The sequence below is a fragment of the Peromyscus californicus genome, unplaced genomic scaffold, assembly GCF_007827085.1.
Source record: "Peromyscus californicus insignis strain IS unplaced genomic scaffold, ASM782708v3 Scaffold_15__1_contigs__length_86483966, whole genome shotgun sequence".
NCBI classification, from domain to species: Eukaryota; Metazoa; Chordata; class Mammalia; order Rodentia; family Cricetidae; genus Peromyscus; species Peromyscus californicus.
The window spans coordinates 24,242,949-24,266,260 of NW_026294447.1; the positions used below are offsets into that span (position 1 = coordinate 24,242,949).

General features: G+C 46.7%; 1 protein-coding gene across 3 annotated transcripts in view; it reads right to left on the reverse strand.

The window, feature by feature from the left end:
- Window positions 1-5,864: 5,864 nt before the first annotated feature.
- Window positions 5,865-23,312, reverse strand: part of Snx6 (sorting nexin 6) — a 42,658-nt gene continuing 25,210 nt past the window's right edge. For all 3 annotated transcript variants that reach the window (XM_052738526.1, XM_052738525.1, XM_052738528.1), the window contains 8 exons: window positions 21,719-21,814; window positions 19,632-19,737; window positions 17,990-18,065; window positions 15,987-16,026; window positions 13,428-13,514; window positions 11,530-11,689; window positions 11,369-11,454; window positions 5,865-7,522 (listed from right to left, as the gene is read on the reverse strand). In XM_052738526.1, the coding sequence (XP_052594486.1) occupies window positions 7,469-7,522; window positions 11,369-11,454; window positions 11,530-11,689; window positions 13,428-13,514; window positions 15,987-16,026; window positions 17,990-18,065; window positions 19,632-19,737; window positions 21,719-21,814 (705 nt within the window). In that variant the 3' untranslated portion in view covers window positions 5,865-7,468. The remainder of the gene's footprint in view (window positions 7,523-11,368; window positions 11,455-11,529; window positions 11,690-13,427; window positions 13,515-15,986; window positions 16,027-17,989; window positions 18,066-19,631; window positions 19,738-21,718; window positions 21,815-23,312) is intronic.

The window sequence follows — 23,312 nt, forward strand, 5'->3', positions numbered from 1 at the left end:
GAGTTGCCGCCACAGCCCGCTCGCTCGCCTTACACACGCGCGCCCCTTGAACGCACGGTCACCGCCCTCGCCACACCGAATCGACGCCCACGCCCTCCACCCCCGTCGCTGTCTTTCTGCCCCCACGGACAGCACACTCACCCACACGGGATCGTCGCCGCGCGGGAAGCCGCCCTCTGATCTCCCCGGACCGGCAGCCACTGCGTGCCGCCTCGTTTGCATAGCCCCGCCCCACGTGCCTTTCTTTCTTTTTTTTTTTTTTGGCCAGACGACTGCGATGTCCCCAGGGACTCCCCGTACCCACTACGTAGCCTAGGCGGACCCTAAACCTCCGATCCTGCCTGTGTGCCATCGTCCACTGCTGGGGTCACACACTCGGGAATTTGTGCGGGCCAGGCAAGCGAGTCCATCCACCGGTCGAGCTGCACCCTCGGCCCAGTGAACTACTTTCCTTTCACACAGAAGTTCGCTGCAATTTCTCAGCAGAAACCATGACTACGCTGACGGTGGTGCTCACACCTGTCATCCTAACAGTTGCGAAGCAGAGGCCAGAGAACTGTCCGGACCTATCGGTTCTGATTCTTGACCTCGTATTTATGGCGGCGGGGGGTGGGTGGAGGCCAGGACGACTGGAGGTGGGGTCGTTTCCCCACATGGACCTGGGGAGTCCTCTCAGGTCGATAGGCACATGTGCTTAACTTCTCACCCCTCTAACTGACCATTTGGTAAACATGGAAGGAGTGATTTCTTTCTTTTCCTTTCCTCCTCCCTTCCTCCCTTTAATATTCAGTCCCAGGCTAGCCTGGCTCTCTCTCCGCTACCGAGTCATCTTGTGGGTTCTGCAGGGTGACCGCTCTGGCCTAGAGCACCGACCTCTTTTAAAGCCCCAGCTAAAGCAGCTGCAGCCAGGAAGAGCATCTGCCAGGAAATAAAAATCAAAGCCCCTGCTCCAGTCTTCCTCCTGCTCCCCACTGCTCTACTTGGAAATCAGGCTGAGGCCTGGAGCTGGGGCAGCTGGCCGGTGGGGCAGAGACCACAGGTGGGCTGATTCATAGCAGGGCAGAACACAGCTCCCTCCAAAGGCTCTTCTGACATTCTGGGTGAGGGAGAAAAAGTCCTTCCTCTCTCTGTCTGAGGTGCTCATTCTTAGTGATCCTCAGTCAAAGTTAAATGCCAACAGAGAGCGCTTCACCAGCACTTTCTATTTGGCTTGCTGTTCTAAAGGAAACAGATGGATGTGGGTGGACATGCTCCCCCACCCCCACCCCAACAATGTAGAGTTCAAGGAGTGTCTCATCTCCTGTTCGAAAGCCTTTTTTGTTGTGGCTGTTGTTGTTATGTGTCGTGCCAAGTCTTTTCCCGGGGAGCTGCAGCATACGCAGCTACTCACCCTAGAGGGGGAGCCCACAGCAGACAAGAGTGTGGATTCTGTAAAGGCCACCTTGGTGAACCAATGAGTTTTCTGGGGGTTATTTACAAGGATATGGATGAGGGCTCACTCATGGGAGCAGAACTGACTCAAAGACAGCTGTACCACCCAACCGTCCCCAGCACACGGGACTAGTCCACTGTGCTCAGCCTGCAGGCAGCTCAAGCAGGTAGGAGCATGTTCCCTCCAGTGTCTAGGTTGATCTCCACCTCCTCCAGACAGCTCGGCTGGCCGGTTTCTGTTTCCTCCAGGCCTCTGCTCTGCTTTCAGAGGCTCCTTTGCAGCTAGCTCCTCTGAGGGGGACTCTCGCCCTCCTGGGGGACGGAGCATGGTGGGTCTGGTCAGTTTCAGGGACTTCCTGAAGCTATTTTGAATTATGTACCTCCTGGCTTAAGAAGTTTCAACCTCCCAGGAAAATGCTACACCACAACCTACGTGTATGTGTGTGCTGTGTGCAGGTACCCACAGAATCCAAGACGGTGCCAGAGAGCCTGGAACTGGAGTTACAGGACGTCATGAGCTGTCTAAAGTGGGTGCTGAGAACCCCACTCTGGACCTGTAGGACAGGCTCCTGGCAGATGAACCAGCTCTCCGGCCTCTCACTCCCTCTCTCGATGCCACCAGATGGAGCAAGTATTGAAATCCAACTACCCAAGTTTCTCTCGATCGTTTTCTGCACCGTGCTCCGCTTCGCTCAGCCTTCCAGCCTCACTGTAGGAATAAGTCATCAAGTCAATCGGCTTCTTATGGTTCCAGATCGGCCCTTCTTCACACTCGCTGCCAAACTTTGCATTGTCTGCTCAGCTCTACATCCCGGGCCTCCCTCAGGGTAGGCAAAGTCTGCTTCTGGGCTTGGAATACCACATGCTTATGGCAACCACTAGTGCCACCTCTCCTTAGACTGCGGGGATGATCGGTAAATGTTCAATGTACAGCACCTACAGCAGGGGATCCAGAGTGGATGTGTTTACAGGGACCGGCAGCCAGCTAGTCAATGACCTGTTCCACGGGCACAGAGCGGCTCTCCTAAGTATGCCCATACATTCTTTTTCCTCTGGGTTTCATTCATTAAATCTAGTTGTGAGCGTGTGTGGGTGCTACAGCAAGCGAGCGTGTCCAGGTCAAGGGCCGATTCTGGGAGTTGGTTCTCTCCTTCCACCCCATGGGGTCTGGGGATCGAACTCAGGTTGTCATGCTTGGCAGTAGTCACCTTTACCCAATGAGTCACCTTGCTGCCCCCAAACCATTTTGGGGAACATTGGGGGGTGGGTTGGGGAGCAGCAGCTATATAGCCCGTGGCTGGCCTGGAACTTACTATGTAGACTAGGCCGTCCTCAAACTCAGAGATGGTGCCTGCTGCAGCTGGAGTTCAGGGTGTGACCAGAATGACACCTGCTGCAGCTGGAGTTCAGGGTGTAACCAGAATGACACCTGCTGCAGCTGGAGTTCAGGGTGTAACCAGAATGACACCTGCTGCAGCTGGCATTCAGGGTGTAACCAGAAATGACACCTGCTGCAGCTGGTAATAAAGGTGTGCACCACCACACCTGGTCTCCCTTTTCTTTTGAGGCAGGTTGTCACTGGTGGTCTTGCCTGGCCTTAATCTTAGAGCAGCAGTCCTCCCCTGCCTCCTCACCCCTGAGCACTGAGATTACAGGAATATGCCACAACGCCCAGCTACATGTTTTTCTAAAAAGATTTATTTATTGGGCTCAAGAGATGATTCCAAGGACAAGAGCACTGGCTGCTCTTCCAGAGGTCCTGGGTTCAATTCCTTGTGACCACATGGTTGGTGTCTTACAACCATCTATAATGAGATCTGGAGCCCTGTTCTGGCGTGCACACATAAATGCCAGGAGAACACTGTATTCATAATAAATCTTTAAAAAAATACTTATTTTATGTATATGAGTGCTCTATCTGCATGTACGCCTGCACCCCAGAAGGGAGAATCAGATCCAACTACAGATGGCTGTGATTCACTATGTGGTTGTGTAGCATGAATCTTCAAAGTTCTTATTAATAAAATCAAACCTGAGGCCAGTTATTGGGGTGAATGCTGGTAGATCAGATGCAGAACAAGCCACAGCTAACCTCACCTGGCCAACTTCTCAGCTGGTCTTGTTTCCTCATACTGGAAGTCTCTGAGTCCTCATCCAGAATGAATTTCAGCTGAACTGCTGCTTGTAGCCTGAAAGCTTAACCAGCCAAATGCTTCTAGTTCCTGGTCTTCACGCCTTATATACCTTTCTGCTATCTGCCATCACTCCCTGGGATTAAAGGCTCACTTCTTGGGATTAAAGGTGTGTGTCACCATGCCTGGTTGTTTCCAATGTGGCTTTGAACTCACAGAGATCCAGAGGGATTTCTACCTCTGGAATGCTATGATTAAAGGTGTGAGTGCCACCATTTTCTAGCCTTTGTATCTGGTGGCTGTTCTGTCTCTTACCCCAGATAAGTTTATTAGGGTACACAATATTTTGGGGAACACAATACCACCACATGGTTGGTCAGCTGGTGTGCTTAACAGCTGAGCCATGTCTCCAGCCCCCTACATGTTATTTTTCCAGGTGTTAGTGAGAAAGCCTGGCACTGTCCACTCATTATGTATGTTTGGAACCCCCACCCAAAGTCCCCTGGCTAGTCTGTACAGCTGCTACTACCTACCCCCACCCCACAAGGGGCACTCTAACGATTAATCCAGGGCCTGCCAAATCGGCCTAGGGGGAAAACACACTTGCTGTCATGGCTGACTGTTGGGGAATATTGTTTTAAGGTGTGTTACTTTTGTTCATGTTGCATTTGTTTAACTCTGTGAAGCTGTGTTACTGTGCCTGTCTAAGACACCTGATGGTCTAATAAAGAACTGATCCACCAATAGCGAGGCAGGAAAAGGATGGGCGGGGCTGGCCGGCAGAGAGAATAAATAGGAGAAATCTGGGAGAAAAGAGATCCAGCATCGAGAAAGAGGAGGGCATCAGGGTCCAGTCACCCAGCCACCCAGCTACACAGCAAGTCACGGAGTCAGAGTGAAAGGAAAGGTTAAGAAGTAAGAAAAGGTAAAAGTCCAGAGGGAAAGACACAGGGTAATTTAAAGTGAAGAAAAGCTGGCAAGAAACAAGCCAAGCTGAAAGCAGACATTCATAAGATAAGCCTCTGACCAGGCGGTGGTGGTGCACGCCTTTAATCCCAACACTCGGGAGGCAGAGCCAGGCAGATCTCTGTGAGTTCGAGGCTAGCCTGGTCTACAGAGCAAGCTCCAGGACAGGCACCCAAAAACTACACAGAGAAACCCTGTCTCGGGGCGGGGGGAAGCCTCTATGTGTGATTTACCTGGGAGCTGGGTGGAGGCCCCCAAAGAGACAAAGTAAGAACACGAACAGTGACAGCCTGAATTTGATCCCCACAGTCCACTGGTGTAAGACTCACTGGAGCTGTTCTTGACCATCACCTGAGTCCCTGCCCTCACCCACTACATACACCCGTTTAAAACTGTAAGTTAGGCCGGGCGGTGGTGGCTCATGCATTTAATACCAGCACTTGGGAGGTATCTCTGTGAGTTCGAGGCCAGCCTGATCTACAGAGTGAGTTCCAGGACAGACAAGTTACACAGAGGAACCCTGTCTCAAAAAACCAAGATAGATTAGATGGATGGATGGATGGATAGATTAGATGGATGGATGGATAGATGGATAGATTAGATGGATGGATGGATGGATAGATTAGATGGATGGATGGATTAGATGGATGGATGGATGGATGGATGGATTAGATGGATGGATGGATTAGATGGATGGATGGATAGATTAGATGGATGGATGGATTAGATGGATGGATAGATTAGATGGATGGATAGATTAGATGGATGGATGGATTAGATGGATGGATGGATTAGATGGATGGATGGATAGATTAGATGGATGGATGGATTAGATGGATGGATAGATTGGATGGATAGATTAGATGGATGGATGGATTAGATGGATGGATGGATAGATTAGATGGATGGGTGGATGGATGGATAGATTAGATGGATGGATGGATTAGATGGATGGATGGATGGATGGATGGATGGACAGATCAATTGATCAATTGACAGCCCTGACTTGCTCTTCCCTCAGACCTGGGTTCCTTCTTTTCCCGTACCTACAGTGAGGCTCCAGTTCTTGGGGTCCCAATGCCCTCTTCTCCACCCACCCCTTCTCTAGTACTGCACACACATGGTACACAGACAATGGTCAGGTAAAAACATCCCTAAACAGTAAATAAAACTAAGTAAAATAAAATAAATAAAAAATACCAGAGGCTAAGGCGCACTCTACTCCACTTCCTCCCCTCCAAAGAGACTGCGTTGATCAAAACCACAGTAACCCTTGGGGGAGAGAACCATCATACAATTTGGCCCTCAACCATCCCTCAGCATTTACACAGCACCTTCACGGTTCCAAAGCATGGTACCAACATTTATTAACCCTCACAACACCCCTGTGAGGTAGGTCAACATGTCCTTTAGAGCAGAGAACTGAGGCAGAAGTCAAGAGAATCTTTCCCAAACCCGATTGAGGCCACAAGGGCAGCTGGTGAGGGTCGGATGGGTCCCGAAGCAAGGGCTCCTGGTCCTGCACTCTCCCACTGGTGGACACCGTGTGGGCGTGTTTCTACCACGGAAGGTCACAGACACGAAGGACAGAAAGGATCTCTCGGCCAACACCAGGAAAACCGACTCTGAACAGCACGGGGACACGTGTCCGTCGGAGAGGACACTGACCAGCACACCGACCAGCCAGAGAACATGCACTGGGAAGGGCTGGGTGGGGGTCAGGGCCACCGCCTGCAAGTGGCCCCGGGAATCTTCGGGACGGTTTGGAAAATTGTAAACAAACTAGGAACCTGTTCCAGGGATGACCAGCCTGAATCCCCGTGGTTTCCAAATAGGAGAGGACTTGGAAAAAGACAGAGAAATCCATTCCACCTACTTTACTCTGGGAACGAGGATCATGTCCGCTCCCCACAGAGATCCCGGGCGTGGCACCCCATCTGCACACCAGCTTTCATCCCGGGGAATCTACTTCCCTCACCAACTCAAGAGCTCTTCCTTCTAGCAGAAGGCTTTTCCTCTGTGCCGGTCAATATGTTACCATGGTTGCCATGGTAACTAGGAGGGACGCGGTTGGCTGAGCTAGGGACGGGTCCAGAGAACTGTGATGCTCCTGCATTCCGGAAAAGGCAGATGTCTGCCTCTGTCCAGCCGCTCCTTCTGTGGAGTGCACCCAGAAGACCAGGTCGCTCTACAGTAAAGCGGTCGGTGAACTTGGTTCAATTGGCCATTTCAAAAGAAAGAAGGGGGGAGGAAAACAAAAACCTGCACTGTAAAGCATAATGCTGGAGTGGATTTATTATCGCTACCCCCAAATTCCAGAGCGATACAAGGAGCACGGAGTCCAAACGCCGCTGGTATCGCTGGGTGGTTTACAATATTGGTTTAGTTCACAAGTTTAAGGCAATCATACGAACACATCTGCTTTTCTTCAGAGATCGACCATACTGATAAAGCTCACAAAACTGACCCCAAACTTTACGTTTCATTAATTCAAAGTAAGTCTCATTAAGATGTTTACACGGATACATGAAAGAACGAAGGGCACAGGATGCTTAAAAAAAAAAAAAAAAAAAGAAATCCAGAAAGGCAACCGTTATCGTGTGTGGACAGTGGACTCTTGAGAATGTTAAAACTGGACAAGAGATCGAGAGGTAAATAAGGCCGCCAGCCAAAAGATCGCTACGCACAAAATAAACACAGTTAAGACAGGCTACTTAAAGGAAAGAGGAAGTTGAACTTTGGGCTTCTCGGAAGGTCAAGTGCGGGGTGGCAGACGCTGCCCTTGGCCGGTGAGCCCCGCCACTCCACTGTCTCTCAGAAGAAGAGCCGATGCACCGTGCCAGCTGATCTGTGGTTCCAGTGAGCTTAGATGCCGGAAGTCATCAAGAAAACAAACGAGATTTGAAGGCAGCCCTTTTCAACAGAAGGCGGAGTGTGGCCTATGTGTCTCCATTTAAAACGGCAAGGCAGTTCTGCAGCAGCTGGAGGTTGCCCTGGAAGGGAGCAACAAACCCACCATCAATTTCTTTAGTCCCAGCAGCTTGAGAGTCGCTGTTTGTGAATATTTTCTATTGTCTGTGAGGTGCATGGGTGTTTTGCCTGTGTGTATGTCCTGGCCCCATGGGTGTGCCCGCTGCCTTCAGAGGCATCACCGAGCAACCAAGAAAGACAGGATAAAAGATAAAAATGGTATTCTGGTGCCAGATTCTAGAAACACTTCTATCACAGTTAAAGACACAAAGTGCCTGCTTGTTCACCAAATTTTTACCTAGACCAGTATTAATGGTTTACATAGTCTGACTTTGAGCCATCTCTCCAGCCCTACACTAGTATTTTTTTTTTAAATAAAAATGCTAGCATTACAATCAAAAGTATTCTACAAAATTCACATGCATCTAGCCATTTGTAGAACATTTTACCTTTCTTCAAAATTTACAAGATCTTGACTAAAGGCGTGGTGGCGCATGCCTTTAATCCCAGCATTTAGGAGGCAGACACAGGTGGATCTACTGAGTTCCAGGACAGTCAGGACTACATAGAGAGACCCAGTCTCTTCTCAGTTCCACCACACCCAACTGCGGTGGTTTGAATAAGAACGGCCCCATGGACTCAAGTTTGAATGCTTAGGAGTAGCTTTAGGAGGTGTCGCCTTATTGGAGGAAGTGTGTCATTGTGGGTGTGCTTTGGGGTTTCAAATGCCCAAGCTAGGCCCCGTGGTTCTCTCTCTGCTGCCTACAGATGCAGAGGTAGAACTCTCAGCTACCTCTCCAGCACCACGTCTGCCTGCCCGCAGCCATGGTGTCCACCATGATGATAATGGACTAAAGAAACCTCTATAGAGCAGCCCCAATGAACTGTTTTCCTTTATAAGTGTTGTGTGTCATGGGGTCTCTTACAGCACTAGAACACCCATAAGAACCCCTCCCAAAGACAAACAGACGCAAATCCATTTTAGATGTCTATGAATGAATTAGGTTTTACACACACGCACACACACACCCAGAAAGACTTGCCATCTTACTTTATATGGAGGAATATTCTGCCTGCCTCTATGTCGTCCATACGCCTGTACTTGAGGATGTCAGAAAGGACATCAGATCTCCTAGAACTGGAGTTAGACAGAACTGAGAACCTCCTGTGGGTGCTGGGAACCGAACCCAAGTGCTCTGCAAGACCAGTAAGAGCTCTCTTTTGGGTGGGCGGGGAGGGGGGGGTTTCGAGACAGACTTTCCCTGTAACATCCCTGGCTCCTGGAACTAACCTTGTAGACCAGGCTGGCCTCAAACTCCCAAAGATCTCCCTGCTTTGGCCTCCAGAGTTCTGGGATTACAAGCATGGGCCACCACACCCAGCATAGTAAGTGTTCTTAACTGCGAAGCCGTCTCCCCATCGCCATCTTTTCCATTTTTAAATTTCAAAAAGAAATTTTTTCTTGTGCATTGTGTGTATATGTGTACAATTACAAACATGTGCAGGAGTCTTGTCTCTCCTACCTTTTTTAACTTAAAAGTGATTTACTCTGTGTGTGAAAGGGGGGAGGAGAGGGGAGTGCAGGGCAGGGGAGGGGAGTTAGATGTAAGTACACTTCAGCCATATCCGTCCCCTCTTGCAGAGGTCAGAGGATAACTTGTAGGAGTCAGTCCTCACTCTGTACCTTCTTCCTGCTGCTGTGCTGCTCGCAGTCTGGATGACCCACACACTTCTGCACAGTTCTGTGTGGTGATATATTTTGTCACCCAATATACTGTGTACCCTAATAAACTTATCTGGGGATCTAAGAACAGAGCCAGGCACTAAATTAGACATAGACCAGGCGTGGTGGCACACGCCTTTTATCCCAGCACTTGATATCTCATGCCTTTATTGGAAAACACACATCCTTAATCCCAGGAAGTGAGGGCAGGAAGCAGAAAGGTATATAAGGCGTGAGGACCAGGAACTAGAGGCTCTTGAGCAGCAGTTCAGCTGAGACCCTCAGGTGAGGACTCAGAAGCTTCCAGTCTGAGGAAACAGGATTGGCTGAGGAGTTGAGGAGGTGAGGTTGTCTGTGGCTGCTCTGTTTCTCTGATCTTTCATCGTTCACTCCAATATCTGGCTCCAGGTTTTTTATTAATAAGACTTTAGCAATTCATGTTACATCTACAGTTCTGTCCCTGCCTTTCATCTTGTGCTAGGAGTGCTGGGGTGACAGATGTGCCCTAGGAGTGCTGGGGTGACAGCTGTGCCCTAGGAGTGCTCAGATTACAGCTGTGCCCTAGGAGTGCTCAGATTACAGCTGTGCCCTAGGAGTGCTGGGGTGACAGCTGTGCCCTAGGAGTGCTGGGGTGACAGCTGTGCCCTAGGAGTGCTGGGGTGACAGCTGTGCCCTAGGAGTGCTGGGGTGACAGATGTGCACTAGGAGTGCTGGGGTGACAGATGTGCACTAGAGTGCTGGGGTGACAGCTGTGCCCTAGGAGTGCTCAGATTACAGCTGTGCCCTAGGAGTGCTGGGGTGACAGCTGTGCCCTAGGAGTGCTGGGGTGACAGATGTGCCCTAGGAGTGCTGGGGTGACAGCTGTGCCCTAGGAGTGCTGGGGTGACAGATGTGCCCTAGGAGTGCTGGGGTGACAGCTGTGCCCTAGGAGTGCTGGGGTGACAGCTGTGCCCTAGGAGTGCTGGGGTGACAGATGTGCCCTAGGAGTGCTGGGGTGACAGATGTGCCCTAGGAGTGCTGGGGTGACAGCTGTGCCCTAGGAGTGCTGGGGTGACAGATGTGCACTAGGAATGCTGATTACAGCTGTGCCCTAGGAGTGCTGGGGTGACAGCTGTGCCCTAGGAGTGCTGGGGTGACAGCTGTGCCCTAGGAGTGCTCAGATTACAGATGTGTCCTAGGAGTGCTGGGGTGACAGCTGAGGGGAGTGAACACCAAATACATCCAAGTACTTATTTAGGACAAGAAAGAATGTCCTATCTCCTAGGTTCGGAACTAGGATGGTTATGAGCTACCTGATGCGGCTACTGGGAACCAAACTCCAGTCCTCAAGAGCAGCAAGTGATCCTAACTGCTGTGTCACCCCTCCAGCCTCAAAGGTGTAGCCTAGGCTGGTTTTGAACTTGTGACCTCTTCAGTGTGTCCTACAGGTATGTACTACTATAACTGGCAAACACCAGAAGTATTTTTTTACATTATCTTGTGTGTGTATGCATGGGTGTGTGTAGTTTGGAGGTCACAGAACAACCTCCCAAGTAGAGGCTGAGGCAGAAGATCACTGCATCCAGTGTCAGCCTGGTCTACCTAATGAGATTAAGCCCAGCCTCAAGAGTGAGAAGCTGCCTCAACCACAGCAAACAATCTAATTCCCATTCTGTCAGGATGAGAATGAACTCGGGGCAGAGTGTTGGCCTGCATGCAAGACCCTGCACATAACCATAGTACTGAAACCACAGACCTAAGGGAGGGCCAGTGAGACGGCCAATCACGTAAGCACTTTTACTGCGTGAGCATGGGCCCTGAATTCCACCTGCAAATTTATACAAGGGGACACGCGCACACACACAGTGTAAAACATCCAAATAAATCAAGGACAGTGTGTCAATCTCCCGAAGGAGGTTGATCAAAGGATTACCATCTATTTTTTTTTTTTTTTGGTTTTTCGAGACAGGGTTTCTCTGTGTAGTTTTGCGCCTTTCCTGGAACTCACTTTGTAGACCAGGCTGGCCTTGAACTCACAGAGATCCGCCTGCCTCTGCCTCCCGAGTGCTGGGATTAAAGGCGTGCGCCACCACCGCCCGGCTATTACCATCTATTTTATAACTGACTCAATTTAAAATTTAAATGATTCAATATTTAATGATACTACCTTTGCATGCTTTAGTTCTAGTTCTGCCAGTTCCACTAAATTTTTTCTGAATGCAGCAACTCTTCTTGTCTTAAAGTCTATCAGTTCTGTAAACAAAAACATAAAAATTAGAAGGACCCACCACAAAGCACACCTTGCACTAAAAGGCGTGTCAACAGTACCTTGTTTTGCAGATTCAGAGATCTTCTCGAACTTCTGACAGCACAGCTGTTGGGACGTTTCTGCCTGTAGAACATCTTTGTTCTTTGCTCTTGCCTTGTCCAGGGCTTTGTTGGCATTTTCATAGTCCACCAGCGACCTGGACCTTCTATAGAGGAGGTCCTGCAAAACAGAAGCACACTCAGTGTGCGCTGCGCCCTCCTGCCTTAGACACCACCACCAGCAGCCGCAGGGACATTCACACAGAGGGAACTCGTAAATGCTTTGTTCTGGGGGAACCAGGGCCTCCTAGTTCACCACTAATTACACACCAGGCCCTAAATGTGTGTTTGTTTTTATAAATAAATAATAGCTTAATTGACGCCAAATGCACATACTTTATAACTCACTCATTTAAAATACACAACCCAGGGCTTGTACTATGTGCACAGAGCTGTATAATCATCCGAACCAATTTTCGACACTAGTCACTGTGCAGCAAGAAAACCCATGCTCACTACCACCTTTCTTCCTCCAGGTACTTACCCATTCTGGACAGGGTCTCCAGTAGTCAGGATGGCTTCACACTTATTACAAGGCTGCAGGTGACTCTGAACTCCAGAGCCTCAGTTTCCACTTCCCAAGGGCCAGGGTTACTGGCACACCCCACACCCCACCCCACCGCTGCCTTTTTTCTTTTTGTGAGACAGTGTTTTGACTATGTAGCCAGGCAGTCCTGGCACTCAACAGAGATCCACCTGCCTCTGCCTTCCCAGTGCTGGGATGAAAGGCAAGGCCTACCATACCCAGCTGATTTCTTCCTTCTTTTGAAAACAAAACAAAAAAGCAAAACAAAAACATTAAAATCCCACAATATTTATTAAAAGGTAAATGCTGATCTCCAAAATGGACTTAAAAAATACTGAGCTGGGTGTGGTGGTGCATGCCTTCGATCTGAGCATTGGTGAGCAGAGGAAAATAAATGTCTGTAAGTTCGAGGCCAGCCAGGGCAATACAGTGAGATTCTGTCACTCTACCTCAACACCCCTACAAAAGAAGGATTCACGAATTCACGTTAGGCTAATCTCTGCATATTTCCATTTTAGTAGATGTGCTGCTGAAGCAAGCACCAGCTAGATCTACCTTTAAAGCCATGTTCTAAAAAGTTATCCATTTCAACCACATTTTATAATAAGCTGTCCTGGAACTCTCTCTGTAGACCAGAGACCCACCTGCCCCTGCCTCCGGAGTGCTGGGGTTAAAGGCGGGCGCCGCCACCACACCAGCTGTGGTGCACATCCTTAATCCCAGCAAAACCCCCGCAAACCATTGTCCCCGCTCGTTCGGTAAATCCTCAAGCCACTGATTTGGAAACTAGAGTGTTCTTGGTGCTTTTCTACATCTGTGTTAATTTATTTGTCTTATTTTGTTTTTCTGGGTCTTTGCTGTTTGATTACTTAGTCTTTTATACGAGGTACTTGTGTTTAATAGTGTTCTCACCTCAGACAAGGACTGATTTAGACCAAATGAGAAACCAGCAGCACACAAATCTTATTTAGGCGTTTTACTTTCTTTGACACAGGGTGTCCCTCTGTAGCCCTGGCTGTCCTGGAACTTGCTCTGCAGACCAGGCTGGCCTTGAACTCAGAGATCCACCTGCCTCCTGAGGGCTAGGATTAAAGGAAGGTGTGTGACATCATGCTGGCTCTGAGAAAGGTAATTGCATATAACATTTATTTGTTTTTAAGACAAGGTCTCACTACACAGCCCAAGTTAGCCTCATCTCCTTTCTCCTGCCTACTCCAAGTGCTGGGATCTCAGCCATCACACAGCACTACACACACCCTGAAAATGCAAACCAATATGCCCATAATCCACCGCACAGCCTCACACCCAATAACCTCTAAAACGGGCCAGTTACCTTAGCTGCTTGAGACTCCCGTAAGTAGTACTTTAGCAGGTCAGAAAGCTTGAGGTCCTCGTCAGCAGACACTCGGGCCTCTATTTTCTGAAAAGGGGAAATGGCATTAAATCACCTGTTACATTCTGCTCTAAATAAAAACATTTTTAATATGTAGAAATGTTGAAGAACTACAGAACCCACTCTGCTTTATCTGGGTGGCTTTCAAAATTCCAACAAGAAATGAAGAGGAAAATCAAATAACACTAATGAATTTATAGGGAAATTCTGTATTTGGAAACTTGGCTTTCCTCTCATTTTTGGCTTCTCTATTACAGAATTTACTGCAATGGCAACTGATATGTGCTCACCAACAGATGAAGGAATTTAAGATGAGATGGAAAGGGAAGTTAAAAAGAACTCTTTGCCAGGTGGTGGCACACACCTTTAATTCCAGCACTCAGGAGGCAGAGGTAGGCAGATCTGTGAGTTCAAGGCCAGCCTGGTCTACAGACAGAGTACCAGGACAGCCAGGGCTACACAGAGAAACCCTGCCTCAAACAAAAACCAAAGCCAAATCAAACCAAACCAAAACCTCAAAAAAGAAAAAGAAATGAAGACAAAGGGTAATGTTGCTTTTGAGAAAATGTCTCACTCTGTAGCCCTGGCTAGCCTTGAACTCAAGAGTCCTTGAACCTCAGATTCCTGAGTGCTAGGATTAAACATATGCGCCAGCACGTCTGGCCTAAGAGATGTTTTATATTAGTTAAATACAATAAGAAACTTTATGTGTCTCCTGACTTGTTATACCACAAAAAGTCGCAATGGTGAGATCTTATTTGGTGACACTGAGAAAAACAATATTACTGGCTATATTTTGAGACAGGGTTTCTCTGTGTAGCCCTGGCTATACTGAAACTCACTCTGTACACCAGGCTGGCCTTGAATTTAAGAGATTTGCCTGCCTCTGCCTCCCAAGTGCTGGGATTAAAGTCATGTGCCACCACTGCCTGGCTTTTCCTTTCTTCTTCTTTTTTTTCCTTTTCATTTTAGTACTGGCTGTATTAAAAAACAGAACTTAGCACTCGGGAGGCAGAGTCAGGCGGATCTCTGTGTGTTTGAGGCCAGTCTGGGCTACAGAGTGAGTTCCAGGAAAGGCGCAAAGCTACACAGAGAAACCCTGTCTCGAAAAACCAAAAAAAAAAAAAAAACAGAACTGAGACGCATACAAAGACACAACACAGATGAACTTGGACATCGGAATAAAAGAATTATAAACCACACAGAAATGTTCAGTTTCAGGAAACCTTAGCGATGTGCACATAACTTTTCCTACTACTTTATATTCTTTTCTGTAATCTGAAACCAGGTCAGGTATGGTGGTGCACACCTATAATCCAGGTACTTGAGAGGTGGAGAACTCGGCTGTACAGAGTTCAAGACTAGCTTGAGATAGATCCTGACTCAAAAATGAATACCTGAAATTACTGTTAAAACTGTCAGGTTGGAGCCAGGTGGTGGTGGCGCACGCCTTTAATCCCAGCACTCGGGAGGCAGAGACAGGAGGATCTCTGTGAGTTCAAGGCCAGCCTGGTCTACAAAGCGAGATCCAGGACAGGCGCAAAGCTACACAGAGAAACCCTGTTTTGAAAAACCAAAACAACAACAAAAAAAAATACCCTGAACTGTCAGATTGGGGATTTAGCTCAGTGGTAGAGCGCTTGCCTAACAAGCACAAGGCCCTGGGTTCAGTCCTCAGCTCTGGAAAATTTAAAAAAAAAAAAAAAAAAAAAAACTGTCTATTTTTCTTAAAAGGCATGCTCACTGAGTAGCTAAAACACAGGAAAAAAACATCAAGTGTGAGTAAGCTCACAGAGAAACCTGAATGTTCAAGTTCATTTTAGTGGAAGCAAAATGTGGTAAAATGGAACCACATATCCCACAGTGCTAGTGTTGAAGGTCAGAGGTCAGCCTTTAGAAGCTGGTTCTCTTTTTCTTTTTTTTTTTTTAAGATTTATTTATTTATTATGTATACAGTGTTCTGTCTGCACATATCCCTGCAGGCCAGAAGAGGGCACCAGATCTCATTACAGATGGTTGTGAGCCACCATGTGGTTGCTGGGAATTGAACTCAGGACCTCTGGAAGAACAGCCAGTGCTCCTAACCGCTAAGCCATTTCTCCAGCCCCTGGTTCTCTTTTTCTATCACGTGGGTTCTAAGGCCTGAACTCAGGTCAAGGCAGCTAGGGCCTTTAACCACTGAGCCACCTCACTGGTCCTAAAATTTTTTTGGGGGGGGGGGGTGATAGATCATGCTCTGTGGTCCAGTCTCGTCTTGGAACCAGGACCTTCCTGCTTCAGCTCTCTGGGTGCTAAGGTATTGGGGTGACTCACCATAGCTGACGTTTTCAACTATTTTTTACATTAATTTTATTTTGTCTGGGTCATGAGGTGTGTGTGGAAGTCTGAGAACTTGGGGAGGTACCTCTTGTGTTTCACTGTTTTAGGGGCACAATAAAATACTATTAATACAAGTATAATTATATATGCAGCGGTTGTTCTCTCAAGCTTAATACTTACTCTTGTTTTATCAAACAGTTCTGAAACTTTGAGGAAAAACCTTCAAGGGAAAAATAAAATACTTTCATCAGAAGCAGCATTTGATTAATTTTTCACTTTAAGTGTATAGAGACAATATCCCCAAACCATATTAATAAAGGACATTCTTCCCAGGCAGTGGTGGCGCATGCCTTTAATTCCAGCACTTGGGAGGCAGAGGCAGAAGGATCTCAGTGAGTTTGAGGCCAGCCAGGTCTACAAAGTGAGCTCCTAGACAGCCCAAACTGTTACACAGAAAAACCCTGTCTTGAAAAAACAATAAATAAATAAATAAATAAAACAAAATAAAAATCCCCAAGACATTCTTGTTTCATCACATAAAGTATCCAATGGTCTTGTTAACTAAAGACTTCAACAGTTTAATAAAAACCTCCCTGCTCCTACAATAAACTGCTTATTTAAAATCCCCAGAATATTACTATCTTGATTCCCCAGAAACTATATACTGTAAGGTGAGAACAGACTCCCACAAGTTGTTCTCTGGACTCTACACTCATGCTCTTACATGTGTGCCCCACCCCAAATAAACAAACAGCCAGGCCGGTGGTGCACCCCTTTAATCCCAGCTCTCAGGAGGCAGAGGCAGGTGGACCTCTGTGAGGTAAGAGGTCAGCAAGAGTTACACAGTAAGACTCATCTCAACAAGAGAGGGTGGAGTGGAAGGGTCTGGAGCAGATGGCTCAGCAGTTCAGAGGACCCAGCACCCATGTCAGGGGCTCACAGTAACCTGGAACTCCAGTTCCAGAGGATCTGACATAGTGTGTGGCCTGCGAGGACACTAACACACAGGTGTTACATACTCACACAAACACACATACATACAAGTGAAAAAAAAATGTATGTAGGTAGCTAGAATATACAGATACATATAAATATATGTATTCTTTAAATTATTGTTTCTATGTGTGTGGACATAAATGTACATACAAATTAATTTCTATGTAAGTATGCTGTGGGAGTATGTCATACATGTGCAGAAGAGGGTGTTGGATCGCCCAGTACTGCAACTACACACAGCTATAAGTCACATACATACATGCTAGGAACCAAACTGAGCCATTTCTCCAGTTCCAAGATTAATTTTCTTCCTGCTCTTTTGGTTTTACGAGACAAGGCCTTACTGTGTAGTCCATGCTGGCCTAACTCAACACTGTTCTGCCTTAGCCTCCCAGGTCCTGGGACAGATGCGTATCACATCTGCCCTCGTTTTCTTTTTGAGGCAAAGGGTCATGTATACCAGATTGGCTTCAGCTTCAGTCCCACGAGCTGCCGTGATACACATCCCTATTGCGCGCGTGCGCGCGCACGCGCACGCACACACACACACACACAAAATACATATAAAAAAGTTAATGTTTAATTGGAGTACCAGGAATGGTGGCCTGTGCCTGTAAATCCCAGTAGCCAGCATTCAGGTAGCAGAGGCAGGAGAATCCAGAGACCAAGGTCCCTCTTGGCTACATAGCAAGTCTGAAGCCTGTGCGGGCCACGTGTAAACTTGCGACAACTTGTGGGGGAGATGGGGGAGTACTGGGTATTTAGCTCAGTGGTAGACTACGTTAAATGAAAAAAAGTTTAGTTTGACTGCCAATGAAATATATAGCAAATCTGTTAAATGTTCAGTATTTATTTATAGTCAGGGTCTCACTATGTAGCCAAGGCTAAACTAGAACTTATTATGTAGATGAGGCTAGTCTCAAACTCACAGATATCTGCCTGCCTTTGCTTCCTAGGTGCTGGAATTAAAGGTATGCACTACCATGCCTAGCCTGAAGTGTTTTATATTTTAAAATAATAATTTGAGAATGAGAGGGCAAAAAAGAAACCAACCATTTTATTATAATAAAAATCCAGTTTCTCATAAATGGGTTGATTAAAAAAAATCCTAAAATGCCTACGTAAATTATAAACACCGTTTCCTCTGCTGCTTCCCTTATATTCACGTTCTTAACTATAATCCTTACTTGCATATATCTGTAGAGTCCTGAGTTCCTAAAGCATATAATGAAGACCCAATTCTATTGTAATCATCAGCAGCACCTATGGAGAAAGTTTTAAGAATTAAAAATCAAGTTTTAATAATATATTAACTGTTGATTTAAAAATATTTACTGATTACCTATCTACAAAATAAGAGACACCCAGTAAAGGAACGGTACAAGCAGCTGTAATGCAATACGGCAGATACACCAGACATGTAAAAACTCTTTAGAAGCATGCAATGCTGCCTAAGTTGGAGAAGACTATGGAAACTGAAGAATGAGCTGGAGGATGAGAAAATCTTCACCAGCGAAGAGTGCACACACTGACTGACTACAGAAAGCAGCACAGAGAAGATCCCAGGCACAAAACAGCACTTGGAGCAGGTGGGACTCAGTACTGTTGGAAACAAAGGGGAGTGGATGAAGACAGAAAAACTGCAAACATTTTGGAGGTCAAGGTCTTGCAAACCAAAAGAGTTTGGGTCTGTGGGATAGATATCAATAAATACTTTTTTTTCTTTTCTGAGACAGGGTTTCTTTGTGTAGTTTTTGGTGCCTGTCCTGGATCTCGCTCTGTAGACCAGGCTGGCCTCAAATTTACAGAGACCTGCCTGGCTCTGCCTCCCAAGTGCTGCAATTAAAGGCAAGTGCCACCACCGCCCAGCAGATATCAATAAATATTTAAGCCATAAGGCGGCAAAAATCAACCTAAAAAGGATTTTAGAGCCCCTCCACCCCCAAAATCTGCTATCTACAGTCTAAAAGTGGAAAGACAGAAAAAGGCAGTGACCAACCAAGAAACTGCTACATATTATCTGGTAATAGATACTAGCAAAGCTACAAGTCACTGAGGAGGTCGACAGGTAGAAATTATGAACAGACTTGACAGACACGGGGGACACCCACAAATGATACCCCCTTTATTCAGATGCTACAGGGCAAAAGACTCCACTTCAGCACGACTCTCGGGATTTATCCACAGGCAGCTCACCTGAGGAGGGAGACTACAGTGCAACATGGAGCCACCCTTAGGACCTTGGGAATGTCAGCTTGGAATACATTTGGGTCCAAAGAAGACACTTGTGGGGGCCTGAGTGTCATAGACCAGAACTTAAGAACCACCATTCTAAAATCAGATTTTCATCAACTCTAAGTAACATGTCAACTTTACAATTATCTCAACTGAAATGTAAGCTAGGGAGTCGGGCAGAGAGATGTTACTCGGTGGATAACAGAGTAACTCAACTCAGTGGTTAAGAGCATCTGCTGTTCTTGTAGAGGACCTGGGTTTGATTCCCCGCACCCACATGAGGTGGCTCACAACCACCTATAACTCGTTCCAGAGGATCTGATACCCTCTTTCTGGCCTCCATGGTGCACACACACATACGATGAGGCATACACACACAAATACACATAAAACAAATCTTTTCTGTTGTTGTTTTTTCAAGACAGGGTCTCTCTCCAGAGCCCTGGCTGTCCTGGAACTCATTATGTAGACCAGGCTGGCCTCAAACTCAGAGGATCTGCCTGCCCCTGCCTTCAGAGTGCTGGGATTAAAGACCTGTCACCATGTCCAGCAAAACAGACAATCTTCAAAACAGTTTTACCACAGAAGTCTTACTTTTGTGAGATCTTGTCATCCTGTCAGATTTCGCAGACGCGTCCTTGACTCGGTTATGATATTCTAAAAGGAATGTTCGTTCATGCTCAAAGAAGTCGTCTACGTCCTGCAGGATGAGGAAAGAGCTAGCTGTTTACACACACATGCTCTATGTGACATGAAACCTTGACATCATTATGAAACTTCGTCAGGAAAGGAGTACAACTCCCTTCCAGCACTCAGGCTTTACACTGACCTTGCCCATGCAGTCAGACTTCAGCAGACAAGCCCGTAGTTTACAGCTGAAGGCTAGAGTGCCCTGTGTGTTTATCCTGAAACAGGCTCTGGCCTGCACTCTGCTGCTACAGACACAGCTGTCAGGAGGCAGCAGCAAATGCTTCTGAGGACAAGCGAGACATGCTTGGGTATCTAGAGATGAAAACCTACTTTCCTGGCCCATTATGCATTTCAGGGACCACCTAGCCTAACTAACTGCTTAGATGAACTCAGCCACATGAGCCTCTTGGGAGCAATGACACAGGTAACCACCATTCTGAATCTTTTTTTTAATTTTAAGCATGCATTTATTATTTATTTTCATTTTGTATGTACTGGTGTTTTGCTTGCATGTATGTCTGCACACCACCTGTGTACCTAGTGCCTACAGGACAGAAGAGGGTCGTGAGATCCCCTGAAACTGACCACATGGATACTGAGGCTCAAACCTGGGTCCTCTGGAAGAGCAGCCAGTGATCTTAACCACCGAACGAACCATTTCTCCAGCCCTCAATCTCTTCTTGAAATTAAGCTAGACATATGTTTAAAAAAAAAACAAAAAACACACACACACTAATAGTGCTTTCTAGCAACTGCTCTTCGAAAGTGTTACCGATATAATTTAGGCTTTATATCAACAGACTGCGCAGCAAGTCTGCACTAGCAAAGTGCCATTTCATATTGCTTTAAACTTGTCAGTCTATGGGGAAAAATGCTGCTAACTTGCAGGGTTCTAATGAAGACTGTAAACAAAACCTACAAATGAATATATTACACATGCTAAAAGTGTCCGTTGATTACGAAAGTCACAACCAATAGTGGTTTACATTTACTAGCTACGGAAATGTGAGCTATCGATGCGCAGCCACACCAGAGAGAAGACCAAGTTGTCGTGGCTGGAGAGCAGCTGGCACTCGAACTATCCACACAAGCTTAGAGTGTAAGTTAAATAGTACACACAGGCTTTCCTGCAGATCCGGAGCAGCAGTAACAATGAAACAGAAGCACTATTCACCTTTCTTAACAGTTGCTGATATTGTAACACTGACCGAAGAAAGGTACCAGATGAGTAAACTCTCATACCATTTTAAAAGCACCATTAAAGAAAAAAAGCTACTATTTGTATTTTCATCCGCCAGGTGGTGGTGGCTGTGCACACCTTTAGTCCAGCACTTGGAAGGCAGAGGCAGGGAGATCTCTGTGAGTTCGAGGTCAGCCTGGTCTACAGAGCGAGTTCCAGGACAGCTAGAGCTGTTACACAGAGAAACCTTGTCTCAAACAAAAAAATGGAAAAAAAAAAAAATTATTTTCATACATACTTCATTTCATCTTCCCCATAATCCTGAGAACCAAGTGATACTACTTCCTTTTTTTTTTTTTAGTTTTTCGAGACAGGGTTTTCTCTGCGTAGTTTTGGTGCCTGTCCTGGATCTCACTCTGTAGACCAGGCTGGCCTCGAACTCACAGAGAACTGCCTGCCTCTGCTTCCCAAGTGCTGGGATTAAAGGCGTGTGCCACCACCGCCCGATGATATTACTTCATTTTGAAGATGCAAAAAGTTTTTCCCCACATCATACATTTACCCAAAGACACTCCCAAAATCTCAGCTGAGATCTGACTAGATCCAATCCCAGGTCTGCCCCAGCATTTGCAAGCAAGACCAGGTGCTCAGAGGCAGCCCACCCTGTGGGACACATCTTTTGTCCTAGAATCTGAGGCACCTGCCTGTGCCTCCCTGTGAGTTCCAGGCCAACCAGGGCTAAACAGTAACACCTAATCTACAAAACAAAAGTATGTATTTTCAACTAACGCTGCTCAAGTATAAACTTTACCTTTACTCCTGAAACAATCACTCCATCTGCTGATTTAACCATGTTTTTAAAAAAATCCTCGAGCTTTTCTTTTTTATTTTTTCCTCGAACACTCAACTGAAAAAAATAAAAAGGCAATTTAAGTTAGTATTTTTGGAAGCTACAAACAGTAATACCTCTTTAACTCTTATTAACTCTTAAGACATTTAAATAGGATTTTTTTTTTTTTTTTTTTTTTTTTTGGTTTTTTGAGACAGGGTTTCCTCTGTGCAACTTTGGAGCCTGGAACTCGCTCTCTAGACCACGCTGGCCTGGAACTCACAGAGATCCTCCTGCCTCTGCCTCCTGAGTGCTGGGATTAAAATTAAAAGTAACCATTGCTGTGTATATCTCTCAGAGTGCCAACCATGGCGACACACACCTGGCACATGGGAGCCAACAGGAATTCAAGGTCACGACAGCTACACAGCAAGTCTGAGTACAGCCTGGGTTATACAAGACTATCTCAGAAAACCCTGAAACCTTTCTACACAGCAAGTCTGAGTACAGCCTGGGTTATACAAGACTATCTCAGAAAACCCTGAAACCTTTCTACACAGCAAGTCTGAGTACAGCCTGGGTTATACAAGACTATCTCAGAAAACCCTGAAACCTTTCTTTTACAAGTGAAAGAGGAAGTCAGCAGAAATACAGATGCTCAAGGTCACTCTCCAAGGCTCAGATGGTAAGGGCCCACTTAATTTTACAAGACGATCTGATAACTCAGCTGCAAGCAGTCCTCTCACCTTTCCCTGACAAACAGTATAATACTAAAGCGGCAACCAAACGTTTAATTCAGAGCTGGGCATGGCGGCACACACCTTTAGTCCCAGCACTGCAGAGGCAGGCAGATCTCCATGAGTTCAGGTGGTCCCCACAGGCTCATATATTTGAATGCTTTGAGAGTGGCATTGGGAGGTGTGGTCTTATTGGAGGAAGTGTGTCACTTTGAGGTTTCAGAAGCTCAAGCCTGGCCCAGTGTCACTCTCTCTTCCTGCTGCCTGCTGCTCCAGATGGAGAGCTCTCAGCTCCCTCTCCAGCACCATGTCTGTCTGCACACTGCCATACTTCTCACCATGCCAAAAATGGAATAAACCTCTGAACTGGAAGCCAGCCCCAATTAAATGTTTTCCTTTGTAAGAGGTGCTGTGGCCATGGTGTCTCTTCACAGCAACAGAACCCTGACTAAGACAGCAACTGAGTAAAGCTGGGAGTGGGAGAGGCAGTCCTCCCGAGCGAAGAGCACACCAAGTGGCAGTCCAGCGACACAAGGACAGCCCTGGGAAACAAACCTACAAGTAAAACTGTACGGACTTACCAGGTTCTATTTACAAATCTGTATGTGTATACAAATACATATAGACACGCAATAACAAACAGTGACAGAAGAGGCTATGATCTGAAGGAGACTGGAGTGGGGTATATGGAAGGCTTGGAGGGAAGGAAGGGAAGGGGGAAATGCTGTAATTAAATTAGAATGTCAAAAACAGACAAACAAAAAACCAAAGCAGCCAGGTCACGGCGGCGCACGCCTTTAATCCCAGCACTTGGGAGGCAGAGGCAGGCAGATCTCTGA